We start from the raw sequence: 14,962 nt of genomic DNA on the forward strand, positions 1-14,962 counted from the left end.
CGGAAACATCCTTCCTGCCTCCAGATTGTCCAATCCCTTAATAATCTTGAACGCCTCAATCAGATCCCCTCTCATCCTCCTAAACTCAAGTGTATACAAGCCCAGTCGCTCCAATCTTTCAACATATGATAGTCCCGCCATTCTGGGAATTGACCTCGTGAACCTATGCTGCACTCCCTCAATAGCCAGAATGTCCTTCCTCAAATTTAGAGACCAAAACTGCACACAATACTCCAGGTGCGGTCTCACCAGGGCCCTGTACAGCTGCAGAAGGACCTCTTTGCTCCTATACTCAATTCCTCTTGTTATGAAGGCCAGCATGCCATTAGCTTTCTTCACTGCCTGCTGTACCTGCATGCTTGCTTTCATTGACTGATGTACAAGAACACCCAGATCTCCTTGAACTTCCCCTTTACCTAACTTAACTCCATTGAGATAGTAATCTGCCTTCCTGTTCTTGCCACCAAAGCGTGTAACCACACATTTATCCACATTAAACTGCGCCTGCCATGCATCCGTCCACTTACCTAGCCTATCCAAGTCACCCTGTATTCTCATAACATCTTCCTCACATTTCACCCTGCCACCCAGATTTGTGTCATCAGCAAATTTGCTAATATTACTTTTAATGCCTTCATCTATACCATTAATGTATATATTGTAAATAGCTGCGGTCCCAGCACCGAACCTTGTAGAACGCCACTGGTCACTGCCTGCCATTCTGAAAGGGACCCGTTTATCACTACTCTTTGCTTCCTGTCAGCCATCCAATTTTCAATCCAAGCCAGTATTTTGCCCCCAATACCATGTGCCCTAATTTTTCTCACTAATCTCCTATGCAGGACTTTATCAAAGGCTTTCTGAAAGTCCAGGTATACTACATCCACTGGCTCTCCCTTGTCCATCTTCATAGATTAAGAACTAGGACTTGGACAGATGTTTTTGCTGTTAACGTCTTCACCTGATAGTTAGAAGCTACAGAATTCATCATTTACAAAGCAAGCCAGTAGATTATTTTTAAAAATGCTGCCTGACCATTATGTAATTGGTTCAGTTGAATATTTCACAAGGCCACTTCTGTGCTTGATTGTGCTTCACAGTCATGCAGTTTTTGCTTATTGGTAATTGCATTGTATTATTTTACTTCCTTCTCTACTTATTCTATACTTGTCAGTGAATGTAATTGTTAAAGATTTTCTTATTTTTGATATTTTAGAAAAGATCTGTCTGAATCTCAAAAGGAATGTCAACAGCTGGAAGAACGATTAAAGGTTCAAGAATCTTTGCTTGCAATAGACAGTTCAGAACGTGTTTCTGGTCTCTGTGTAAAATGTGCCCAACGTGAGGCAGTTCTGGCCCGGACCCATAATGATACGGAAACGAAGGCGGTTGAGAGATTAAGGAAGTAAGTACAATTTAAATGATGTGAGGGAGTCATTTCTTTTTGGTTAGCATTTAAATACTAGCATCTGTTGCTGTACATCTGAGAAAATAGCAAATATTTGGAATTGATGATTAGTCTTAGAAACAAAATTTACATAATACAGTGAGAAATAGGAGCAGGAGTGGGACTGTTAACCTGTCAAGCTTGTGTCATTGTTCAATAAGGTAATGCCCGATCTGCCTCATCTTCAGTTCTTTAATCCTAGCTTCTCATTTCCTTGACATTTCAAAAATCTGTCTACCTCATAAAATACTTCATTAGCTTCCACCACACTCTGGGGTAGAGAATTCCAGATGTTCAACCTTCTGGGAGAAGAAATTCCTTCACATTTCAGCTTTAAATGTATATCCCCTTAATCTGAAACTATGCCTCTTAGTTTGGCATTCTCCGATTAGTGGAAACACCTTGTCAACATCCATCCTGTAATGCTTTGTCAGAATCTTGTATGCCTCAATAAAATCACTCCTCATTCCTTTAAACTCTAATGAATAAAAGCCTAAAGTTTTCACTAAAAGCAAAATACTGCAGATGCTGGAAATTTGATTTAAAAACAACAAAAATGCTTGAGAAACACAGCACACTGGTAGAATCTGTAGAGAGAGCCCAGAACTACTACTTCAGAACTGAAGTTTTCTATTTTTATGCCTAATCTGTTTATAAATCTTGAAGTCAATCCCTTCATCCCAGCATTTAGCCGAGCAAGTCTGCTTTGAATTGCGTCTTTTAAGTACTATTCCCAAAACTGTACACAACTTACCAACACCATCTACATTTGTCACACGACCTCTAATTTTAAACTCAATCACCTCGCAATAAAGGCCAAAATTCCTTTTGCCTTTTTAATTATTTGCTGCACCTGCATGCTGACCTTTTTTCTCATGGACAAGAATACCCATATATTGTCCTGCACCTTATTTGGAATCTCATTCCATTTAAGTAATCTTCCTTTTGATTCTTCCTACCAAAATGCATGACTTCTCACTTTCCTACATTAAACTCCATCTACCACATTTTTTGCCTGCTCGCCCAACTATCTATATCTCTTTGCAGCTTCCTCATGTTCTCGTTCACAATATGCCCTCCCATATATTTTTGTATTGTCAGTGAACTTGGACTTATTACATACTACCGCCTCACCCCAGTCATTAATAGACAGTAAATAATTGAAGTCCTAAGATTGATCTTTGTGAAACTCCACTAGTTATATTTTTCCAACTGACAGAGACCATTTTGTCCTCTCCCTTCCTGACTCTTCTGTTTGTCAGTCAATCCTTAAGCCATACTATTCTATTGCTCCCAGTACAGTGGGCCACAATCTTGGACAATAATGTGGCATCTTATCAAATATGTTCTGGAACTCCAAATACACTACATCACCCAGTTTCTCTTTATCAACTCTTCTCATTATATCCTCCAAGAGCAAGGGTAAATTTGTCAAATATTACTTCCCTTTAACTACCATGATGACGCTGATCACGTTAAACTTTTCGAAATAACCTGCTATTTTTTCCTTAATACTTGGCACTAGCATTTTACCAATGACAAATGTTAGGCTAACTGGCCTATAGTTTCTTGTTTTCTGCCTTCCTCTCTGTTTTATGTCTCCCTTCCTTCTTGAACAGGGGTGTCACATTCGCAGTTCTCCAATCTGCTGGAATCTAGTTAGGTTTGGAATATATTTGAATAGAATATTGTGATCCATGCTTCTGCTATCTCTGCAGAAATTTCCTTTTTGAAACCTTTGGATGCAGGATATCAGATCTTGGTGAATTATCCGTCTTTTGTCTCATTAGTTTGTCAAATACCTTGTTCCTTGTAATAGAGATTTCCAAGGTATTTCCACCCATTTGCACCTAGTCTTTGCTATGTTAGAGTCCTCCATCATGAAGACAGATGAAAAATAGTAGTTTAGATTATCTGCCATTTCTCTGTTCCCTATTAATAATTCCCAGTTGTATCCTTCGTGGGTTCCACACTTCCTTTAACTACTCTTTTTCTTCTTATATACACATGAAGCTGTTTCTGATTGTTTTTATATTTCTTGCCAATTTACGTTCAAATCAATTTTCTTCCTCTGTAGTAGCTTGTTAATGGTGTGCTGTCAATTTCTTTTCTTAAAAAAAATGCTCAATTCTCTGGCTACCACTAGTTTTTTCACTTTTTGCCTTAGTTTTTTGAACAGGATGCCTTCCTCATTAATCTTTTGTTGACCAGGAATGGCTCATCTTTCTTGAGGCCTTCGATTTTGCCGGAATAAATTTTTGCTGTGCTATGAAATATCTGTTTAAATACCTGGTTTGGCTCAATGACTGACTAGCCCCTTCGTCTATTATTTTCAGCCTGAACTAGACATCTCTTTCTTCATTCCTCTGTAATTGCCCTTTTTTAAGTGTAGACATAGGTTTGAAATCTGAGTTGCTTTCCCTCGAATTGAAATTTGAAATTCTACTCTGTGGTAGTGCTACCTGCTAGAGGATCTTTCACAATATAATCTTATTAATCCTATCTTAATGCACATTACTAGATCTTAAAAAAAACTGTTACCGGTTAGAGATAGTAAGAACTGCTGATGCTGACTGACCTGCTGTGTTTCTCCAGCTCCACGCTGTGTTATATCTGTTACGGGGTATGTTCTGCAATGTGTGGTCTAAGGAGAATGCCTGATGCGCTCTACTAATTCTTCTTCCATGTCATCCTTGCCAATTTGTTTTATCCAGTCAATATGTGATTAAAATAACCAGAGTATTATAGTGCTCTTCTTAGATGCTTCCATTATTTCCTGATTTACACCTTGTGTTACAGTGCGGCAACTTGTCAGGGGTCTTTAGAGGACTCCCACCCCTGACTTTCATTGCTTTGTTATTCTATATTTTCAATAAAACCAATTGCACATCATGATCAAATGCGCCAAAATTGCTACTCACACAATGCACTGATAACTTTTATTAAACAAAGTTTATCACTTCTCTTTTCCCTTTTTGCTTCTGCTTCCAGAAAACCTTTAAACATTAAATTCCCAGACTTAGTCACTGTGCACACCATCTCAGCATTAACAATCAAATACTCATTTATTTTCATTTCAGCTGTCAACTCATCTGTTTTCATAAATATACTGCGTGTACTTAGGTAGAGTCTTAAGTGTTGATTTTTTACCACTATTACCATAATTGAACCTTCTTCCCCCAATATTTGTTTAAATCCCTATCAATACTTCTAGTGTTATACAATTTGCTGGGAACTGGTTCCCAACAGGGATCAAATGAAGCCTGCCCCAAAGGAACAGCACTGCAGCTTCCCCAGTACTGTTGCCAGTGCCCCATGAATCAGAACCCATTTCTCCCACACTAATATTTTGAGCCACAATTTAATACAAAAAGAAGTTTGGAGCACTCACCAAAAACAGGATGAATGATAGGCAAGTTTGATTCTGAATTTTTTTTTAGTCAGCTAAGGATATCAAGAGATGATAAAAAGTGGATTCAAAATTAGCTGTGAACTAATTGGCAGAGCATGGGCTCTGAGAGCTTGAATAGACTTTACCATTCTGATTATTCCTGTGTCTTTAGTACAGCTGCAATTTCTAAACTTTGCTATGAAAATATTTTGGATACTTGGATAAACTCTATCATACCTCTGAAGCCTGCATTGTGTTGTGCATCAGAACCTGGATGTAATGATTTCAACTGGTTTTCTGTTTCCCAGGTCACAAATCACACAATCAACTTCCCTGCCTTAAAAACCTTGCTTCACTCTTCCTCAAATTTTTTTTTCTGATGGTAGATGACATGCTATGAAGAGTAAGAATATAGACAGTGCATGCATTTTTCACCTTTGTATTGTCCTATAGGTCTTAAATGAAAGAAAAATACTGTGGACACTGGTCTCGAATAAAACCGGGAATTGTTAGGGAAACTTGGCATTTCCGACAGCATTTGTGGAGAGAAAGAAAATTTTAATGTTTTGAGTCCAAACTTTGTTGCTTTAACATTTTGAATTGAACTCATCAGGAGAAATGGAAGACTGCCAATTACAGAATCACATTTGTGCAGCACTTACTGAATAATCCTGATTGTGCTTATAGGCAGACTATGAACCAATTTAAGTTGATCAGTTGAGGACATGATATAAGACCATAAGACATAGGAGTAGAACTTAGGCCATTTCGCCCATCCAGTCTGCTCCACCATTCAATCATGGCTGTTAAGTTCCTCAAATCTATTCTCTCGTTTTCTCCCCGTAACCCTTGATCCCCTTGATAATCAAGAACCTATCTATCTCAGTCTTAAATGTACTCAATGACCTGGCCTCCACAGCCGTCTGTGGCAGTGAATTCCATAGATTCACCACTCTCTGGCTGAAGGTGAAGAAGTTTCTCCTTCTCTCCGTTCTAAAAGGTCTTCCCTTTACTTTTATGGCTGTGCCTGTCAGTCCTGGTCTCTCATACCAATGGAAACATCTTCTCAACATCCACTCTGTCTAGGCCATTCAGTATTCTGTAAGTTTAAATTAGATACCCCATCATCCTTCTGAACTCCAAAGAGTATAGTCCCAGAGTCCTCAAATGTTCTTCATATATTAAGCTTCTCATTCCTGAGACCATTCTCATAAACCTCCTCTGAACCTGCTCCATAGCCAGTACATCCTTCCTGAGATATGGGACCTAAACCTGCACGCAATACTCCATATGTGGCCTGACCAGGGCCTTATAAAGCCTCAGTATTACATCCCTGCTTTTATATTCAAGTCCTGTCAAAATAAATGCCAACAGTGCATTTGCTTTCCTGACTACTGATTCAACCTGCAAGTTTACCTTGAGAGAATCCTGGATTAGAACTCCCAAGTCTCTTTGCACTTCAGACTTTTACATTTTCTCTCCATTTAGAAAATAGTCCATGCTTTTATTCTTCTTACCAAAGTGCATGACCTCACACTTTCCCACATTGTACTTCATCTGCCTTTCTCCTAACCGGTCCAAATCCTTCTGCTTTTCTGATGAATGGTCTAGGCCCAAAACATCAGTTTTTGTGCTCCTAAGATGCTGCTTGGCCTGCTGTGTTCATCCAGCTCCACACTTTGTTATCTCGGATTCTCCAGCATCTGCAGTTCCCGTTATCTGAAATCCTTCTGCAGCTTCCTGCATACTACCTGTCAATCCACCTACTTTTGTATCATCTGCAAACTTAGCCAGAATGCCCACAGTTCCTTCATCTAGATCATCAATGTATAAAGTGAAAAGTTATGGTCCCACCGCTGAGCCTTGCGGAACACCACTTGTCACCGGCTACCATCCTGAGAGGAAAAAAAAAACAAAAGGACTGCAGATGCCATAAATCAGGAACAAAAACAAAGTTGCTGGAAAAGCTCAACAGGTCTGGCAGCATCTGTGAAGGAGAAAACATAGTTAACGTTTCGGGTCTGATGACCCTTCCTCAGAACTGATGGTGGCTGGGAAAACATCAGTTTATATGCAGGAAATAGGGAGGTAGGTGGGATAGGAAATAAACGATAACATAGAGCCCAAAGAGAAAGAAAGACAATTGGGCAGACAAAGGAGTTTGCCCTATTTTACCATACACTTCCAAATATTCAGGCTGGGAAGGTGAATAGTTATTAATGGGGAAGGTTTGGGCTTTAAGCTATCATTTACTTCCTACCCCACCCAGCTCTCTATTTTCTGCGTATAAACTAACGTTTTCCCAGCTACCATCACTTCTGAGGGAGGGTCACCGAATCCGAAATGTTAACTCTGTTTTCTCCTTCACAGATGCTGCCAGACCTGCTGAGGTTTTCCAGCAACTTTGTTTTTGTACCATCTTGAGAAAGACTGTTTGAAAGAATGTCTGCTTTCTGCCAGACATCCAATCTTCTATCCATGCTAGCACCTTTCCTCTAACACAATGGGCCCTTATCTTACTCAACAGCCTCCTGTGTGGCATCTTGTCAAAGGTCTTCTTGAACCCAGGTAGATAACATCCATTGGCTCTCCTTGGTCTACCCTACTAGAAAGTTCATCGAAGAATTCTAGCAGATTTGTCAGGCATGACCTCTCCTTGATGAAGCCATGCTGACTTTGCCCTATTTTACCATACACTTCCAAATATTCAGAAATCTCATCCTTCACAATGGACTCCAAAATCTTACCCATGACCAGGTTAGGCTAATCGCCTTGTAATTATATGTCTTTTGCCTTACGCCCTTTTTAAACAGGGGTGTCTCGTTAGTGATTTTCCAGTCCTGTGAGACCCTCCATGACTCCAGCGAATCCAGAAAGATCATCACTAACACTTGGATTATCTCTTCAACTGTCTCCTTTAGAACTCTAGGGTGTCATCCATCTGGTGCAGGTAATTTATCCACCTTTAGGCCAATCACTTTTACTAGCACCTTTTCCTTGGTGATGGCCACCACACTGAGCCCTGCCCCCTGACTCTCTTGAATTTTTTGGATATTATCCGCGTCTGCCACTGTGAAGTCTGGTGTGAAGTAACTATCCAGTTCCTCAGCCATTTCCTTGTTCCCCACTACTGTCTCTCCACCGTCATTTTCCAGTGGTCCAATGTCCACTTTTGCCTCTCTCTTTTGCCATTTTATATATCTAAATAAACTCTTAGAGTCTTCATTTATATTACTGGCTAGCTCATTTCCTCTTGCTAAAAGTGACTTGCAGGGACCTATTCTCTGCAATTTAAAAAGACTCACCAAGCCTTGCGCCTTTCTTGAATTACCAGCAAAGCTGGAAGTCCTTATTTTGTTTTTGCCATGGAGAGAACAATCAAAGTTGAAATGTCAAACTATCTGTACCCTTTTCTCCTCCTTTTTAATAATTGTAAATGTGATCATTTGAAATTTTACGTTCTTATGTGTGTTCTTATGGTGAAAAGCTTCAGCAACATCTGTCTATTTTCAGCAATATAAAAATTATGAAGTCAAAATTCCATGTGATGCAGTTTGTTTAATCTTGATGAGTTTTAGCTGTTACAGTAATGAGACATGCACAATCATAACCAAATATTCTGAAATATAATGTTGGCTGCATTACAATTGTTGTGTGGAAGCATTTGACTGATGTCATTATATGACTTGGTAAATACATAATTTCGAAAAAGTCTGAAGCGAACTTTGTTCTTGTAAATGGAGAAATAAATATTTGTTCACAACCCAAAGCCTACTACTTAATGTTAGAACATGAAGTGATCCCTGCATGCATTATTAATCAGAGCTAAATAGGTAATCATTTCTCAAGAGCCTGCACAGTCGGTTAATGTGGAAAATGGGAAATGTCTCACTGGTGCAGTATGGGTGATCATTTGAGGATGTGATTAATGTGCATTGTTAAACCAGAATAGATGTGACTTTAGAGTCAGGCATCTTGCTTATTTTATATCTGATCAAGTAGTTGCTTGATACTCATGCTGAGTTACTAAAGTGGAAAACTATGTTCCCAGACATCAGCACTGATTTAATAGCAGCAGGGATAGTACCACCTGGGGATATTGCTGGCTCACTAATATTAAAGGTGAAAGTTAGGACCCTGATTGTTTATGTTTAAGTTTTGATTAAGTCATGAGATTCCCCCGTGTTGAAGAAACTGACCAGAGTTATCAAAACAAGCCAGAGTGAATTAAATTTAAATATGCTAATCAGTTCTATGTCTAACCTGTGTCACAAACATTTTGTACAGTTTGACCATGGAATTGTGCCAAAAATGCTTAAAAAATAGAGCAGTGCCATGGAACTGACATAGGTCTGGCTACTGAATGGAACTAAACTCTTGAAAGATCTTGTAAGTACTGTGATTTAATGAACCATGTGTGCAGAAGTTCTGTCATTACAAATATCTTTCTGAATCGTGATTGGTTTATGTAGATCACAGAAGTGACTAATCCCTAGCACACTTCATTCACCATTGTCTGACATCAGCCTCCTATCAAGTGCCAGCGGATTCCTCCATATCAACCGTTTCCTTATGCACTTCCAAGGTTTAAATGAAATACGCATTGCCATCAGCTTCCTGAGAAGCTTTACATGTGCAAATTTTTGTAAGGATCGTTGGGAGTTTAGTTATTAATCCAGGAGATTACACCAGTTTTTCTTTCACTGCTGTTACAAGTAGCATATCTATCAAACATATTACTTTGAATTAAATGATAGCACCTGTTGCTATCAGACTTCGTTGACAATGAATTATCCCTCATTGGTGTAAAGAGTTGAAACTATCAAAGATATCCAGAAGCTTCAAATAAAGGCTTCAAATCTCTTAAAGCTCTCAAAATGACATTTTTAAGGGAGCTGTCAAAGGTTTCATTGAATATCTTGAAGTTATTAGTTGATATGATATATAAAATGCAACCCACATGTTGAAAAATACAGTAAAATATGAAAACAGTTAAGTTAATGACAAATAATCTGACTCTATTAATCTTTTCAGTGGAAAAAAATCCACGTCTTAAAAACTGTGGAAAGAATAGTTGTGGAAACTATAAAAATTGTGCAAACACGAGAGCTATAAAATCAATAAGAAACATCATAAATACAATAAGCTATAAAAATGATAACCCAAGAATGTTCCAGATCAATACAAGGATCATAAAAAGCGTCTGAGCTCCAAGCCCCGTCAGCTGTGTTAAAGCTGTATGCCTCCAATTGTATAAACTGAAATCTGTGTGTTGCTTGATAGCTGACCATCTTTCATTTGTGCAGCAACTATTAATAGTGTATTTGAGTTCCAATTTGCTTGTCACTGGCACTCAGTTTGTTCAGTCAGCTTACTACAAGACATGGGGGATCAATGTCACACCCATCAAGTTTGTACCTCCATTCATTGAGATTGTGGCTGAACTGATTCAACTTTCTTCCTTTCTCCCACAATTTCTTCACTTTTCCCTATAAACTTTGATTCCATTGCTGATTAAAAATCTGTCTGTCTCAGACTTGGATCAGTCTCTCCAGACTGCAGCCCTCTGTACTAAACTATTCCACTGATTCACTACCCTTTCAGAGAATATAAGGTTTTGTCTCATTTAGTAAATTTCAATAGTTTCAATAGCAAGTTTCAATAAAGTTATGTCTCATTCTTCTAAACTCCAATGAGTAAAATCCCAACCTACTCAACCTCTCCTCAAAAAAAATCCCTCCATACCTGTGATCAACCTAGTGAACTTCTCTAGACTGCCTCCAAAGCCAATCTTTTCTTGCGTAAGGGGGTCAAAACTCTTCACAGTATTTGGGACGTAGCCTAAATACTGCCTTTTACAGTTTTTAGCTAGTCCTTTTTTTTAATACTCCATTCCCTTTGAAATAATAACCAACATTCATTAGCCTTTCCTGTTACCTGCTGAACTTGTATGCTAGATTTTTGACGTTCACACGTGAGAATTCCCAAATTCCATCATTGCTGCAACTTCCTGTATTTACCTCAGTTTAAATAATATTATCCGCCTCTATTCTTCCTGCAAAAGTGAATAACCTCAGATTTCCCACATTATGTTTCATCTAACAAGTTTGTTCCACTCACTAAACCTGACTGTATCCCTCTGTGATGTACTTGTATCATCCTCACCACTTGTCTTCTTACTTCATTTTGTGTCAGCTGCAAACTTGATGTTTCATTCATTTCTGCCATCCAAGTCATTGGTGGAGAATTGTGGTCCCAGCACTGATCCATGGTACATACCACTGGTTACAGGTTGCCATTCTGAGAATGCCACCCTTATCCCAGCTCTCCATCTTCTATTAGCCAATCCGCAGTAATATAATATCTCCAATACCATAGGCTCTTATTAATAAGTTTAAAGTGTGGTACTTTATCAATGCCTTCTGAAAATCCAATTCTGTTACATCCACTGGGTTTTTCTTTACTTGCCCCTCTTGTCATACCTTAAGACAATATATGCCTCATAGAAGAGATTACAACCCATTTGTTAATCAAATTAAAGGGCTTGAAGGATTTTAGGGCAAACTCAACACTGACTTTATTTTGTGGTGAATAAGAGAATTATGGAAAATCCTGTAGAATGCTGAGATTTGTCATCAGCAATCGCTAGATAAGGTGTATGATTATCAGCCCAGGAAATTTCATGTCACTGGTCATGGTTTTTGTGTTTCCTCGTGTGGCTGATGAGCCTGAACCTCGAGCCATATTTCTGACCACACATTTAGCAGGTGTTTCCAGGAGGTGAAGCCTTGATATTGCTGGCATTCCTTTATTGTATCTCTTCTCACTAACAGGTGCTCTCAAAAAATATAGGATAACAAAGTGTGAAGCTGGATGAACACAGCAGGCCAAGCAGCATCTCAGGAGCACAAAAGCTGACGTTTTGAGGGTCTAGGCCCGAAATGTCAGCTTTTGTGCTCCTGAGATGCTGCTTGGCCTGCTGTGTTCATCCAGCTTCACATTTTGTTATCTTGGATTCTCCAGCATCTGCAGTTCCCATTATCACTGTCAAAAAATATGTTCCTTCATACGGAGCGTTCTTCCAAATCGGTTTCTTCTGAGCAAGGAACTCTCAGCTATCGATGTCTATATTGCATTTCTTGAAGAAGTCTATGGAAATGCTTCCTTATTCCTCCTCTCAGTTAAGTGCCTTAATTGAGCTGCGCAAAGATTTGCTTTGGCAGTTGGAACCTCCAGCATGCTCAGTAAGTGGCCAGCCTGATGAAGCTTGTTTTGGATGTTCATGGCCTCAATACTGGTACAATTGGTAACTTCAAAGACACTGATGTTAACATGCTTGTCCTGTCAGCTCATGCGAAGAATCTATGTCTAACAGCAGTGGTGATACTTCTCCCGGGCTACTCCAAGCCTATATGTAGTCCAAGTCTTGGAGCCGTACAGGAGAGTCTGAATGATGACTGCGATGAATAGACTTGCCATGGAGCAGATTGGTAAAGGATTTGAATCCTATTGAGGTTGAAACTAATTCATGAGGACAGTCTGCACTCAGACCTGAGACATTAAATTGTCACTTATCTGCTTAAGATGCACATATTCAGAGGAGACATATGACCGTAGTCTGGGAATTTGTAACAGTCAGGTGGAGAACTATAAGTACGCAGTCATGGGCCTGATTAGTCATATCTAGGGGATGCTCATCAGAGATGGCCAGAGTCCTAGGGGTTGATCCATTTTTCATTCAAGAGGGTTCGGGGTGGAGGGGGGGAAAGTGCAGTGGCCTGTTGGGATGGTGTAGTTGAATCTTTGCCAAAAATGAGTGGGGAGTCTAAGGTGGGTGGGGTGGGGCATGTAGATAAAGGCATTCACAGAGATGGGGACAAGGATAGTGCTGGGGATCTCGAGGCATATGAAGGAAAGTGGAACAGCTTTGGAGGGCACGTACTGACACAGGATGGGTGTTATTGGCAGTGACTACCTGCTGCCTCCACAAGGTGATTATGAGGGAGCAGGGTGTGTGAGATTCAGAGGGCAAGGGAGACAGGGAAGACCGTTGGATGCCAAGTTCAACATGGTAGGTGCAGAGAATGGGTGGAAATGGGCTGTCCAGGTAGAGTGAGGTAAAAGTGTATACAGAGATTGGGGTGAACAGTGGAGGTTGTGGTTGGAGTGGGCGTGATAGGGGCTATCAGATGACCAGGCAGAGCCTGGTGCTAATGGTGTCAATTATGAGTTGTGTTCCCTGCTATCACTTACCATTCTCCAGATTTGAAACACAACTAGTTAATGGCTGGGACGATGCCCAGCATGAATAGAATAAATATCAGCTTGGGTGAACACGTGGGATCTACATCTGTGGAATGCTGAGACATTGAAGCGTTATGTGCATGAAGCAGTCATTTGTAAACTCCAGCTACATTTAATTATCGGTCAATTCATCATCCATTTGCTATGTCCATGCACAGTAAGGGTGCTTAGGGATCAGATGCTGGTCAAAGGCAAAATACTTGCAAATTGAACACTGGCATCTCAAAGATGCTGAAGTACGTAGCAATGACTCAAAAAGAGGCTAATGCTGGCCAAAGGCAAACCATTATTTGTGCAACTTCCAGTAGTGCTGTGGGAGGCACAGACCGCTGTTTCATCAGTGTCATGTAAATTTAATGGTGGTCTGTACTGAGTGTCATGAAAAGCTGAGTGGTATGGGTCTGCAATGGGAAGATCATTGGAGCACAGCACATTCTCCATTTTAACATAATACGCTGATCACCGAGCAAGCAAACCACCTTCACCAAGTTGCTGCGTGTGCCAAAGCTGAGGCTGAATGAATGACAGAGACCTTGTTGTTGAATTGCACTATTTGGAGAAGTTTGTTCAGCCATCATCAGCAGGATATGCCACCAATGATTCTCTGAGACTTAAGAACTTCTTTCACTCCTTGTGTTCTCAATATAAGTCATTTTTATTGAGAGTCCTTGCTGTGTCTGTTTTCCAAGGAGGTGAAGTAGGATGCAGGGCTGGAAGCAGGACAACCAGGATGCTTCCACAGAAGGCTCCAAGCTTATTGGCTTTGACTTCCATGCTGCTGGGGATGGGTAAAGCGTAGTGTTGATGCAAGCTCCACTTGTCTTGGGACATTGTGACAGAACTCTCCCTGCTGGAACAGGGCCTGAAAGCTATGAGAGTTGGAAGCATCCTCTCCCAGTGGCTATGAACATTACAGCTGCTTTGAACCTGTGTCATTGGCTTCTTCCAAGGAGTGACAGGTGACCTGTGTAGGATCTCTCCATCACACATCAGAACAAGGACCAATGTCACTTGTGCAAGATCATACCAGTTCATCAGGTTTCCCAATGACCAGGTCAGTGCTGCAGTCTGGGCAGTAGAATTCAGGAATGTAGATCGCTTCCCACAGATGCAGGGTGCCGCCAGTAGCAGAAATGTGTCACTGAGAGGGCCAGATCACAATGCTGAGGAATTCATCAACAAGAGAGGTTTGGTAAGGTTTCGTTCAACTAAAGTTCAGGTGATCTATGATCATTGTTACTACTTCCTATTGGTGACGCAACTCGTACATTCTGGAGCACTGTCATGTACCTGGTACATTTAAGGATCCAAGTGCTAGACAAGTTTGGTTCCTAGGACATGTGAGATACCCACTTCAATCATGTTTGTAATGCTGTTGCACAACCCGTTGACTGATACAGAGCACGGGTACAGTACTGTCCATGTTTTGACCAGGGCTATGGTGGAGCCGATGATTGTGGTTTTTCCAGTAGAATCTACACATTATTTTGTTGCCAGGTGCACATGTGAAAAGCAATGTGCTGGATGCTGAGGAACTGGGTGAACAGGAGCAGACCTCCAAGGAAGAGGACAAGGACAAAGGAGACAAAGAAGCTCTCCTATCCATGACTGACATTAGGCTACATTAGGTGCTACAATCCAGCCAGGGCCTGATTGTCATATGTTTCCTGTGGGTGGGAGCTGGGCACACTAGACCAGCAATGACAGTAGACTAGTTATTGGTTATGATGCCAGCATTGTGTTTCATTGTGGGGCAACCTGCTGCCTCTATTTTAGCTTGTTTTTGCTTTTGATGGTTCTGAATAATGGTTCACGTTTGG

At 40.4% G+C, this 14,962-nt stretch overlaps 1 protein-coding gene across 4 annotated transcripts in view; it reads left to right on the forward strand.

Moving 5' to 3' along the window:
- Positions 1-14,962, forward strand: part of sdccag8 (SHH signaling and ciliogenesis regulator sdccag8) — a 328,334-nt gene that overhangs the window by 45,700 nt on the left and 267,672 nt on the right. For all 4 annotated transcript variants that reach the window (XR_007248183.2, XR_007248182.2, XM_048536980.2 and 1 more), the window contains exon 8: positions 1,217-1,405. Coding sequence is in view for 2 of the 4 variants with exons in the window: in XM_048536980.2 (XP_048392937.2) it covers positions 1,217-1,405 (189 nt within the window). In the remaining 2 variants the exon portion in view is untranslated. The remainder of the gene's footprint in view (positions 1-1,216; positions 1,406-14,962) is intronic.

This window comes from Stegostoma tigrinum, chromosome 9, assembly GCF_030684315.1.
Source record: "Stegostoma tigrinum isolate sSteTig4 chromosome 9, sSteTig4.hap1, whole genome shotgun sequence".
NCBI lineage: Eukaryota > Metazoa > Chordata > Chondrichthyes > Orectolobiformes > Stegostomatidae > Stegostoma > Stegostoma tigrinum.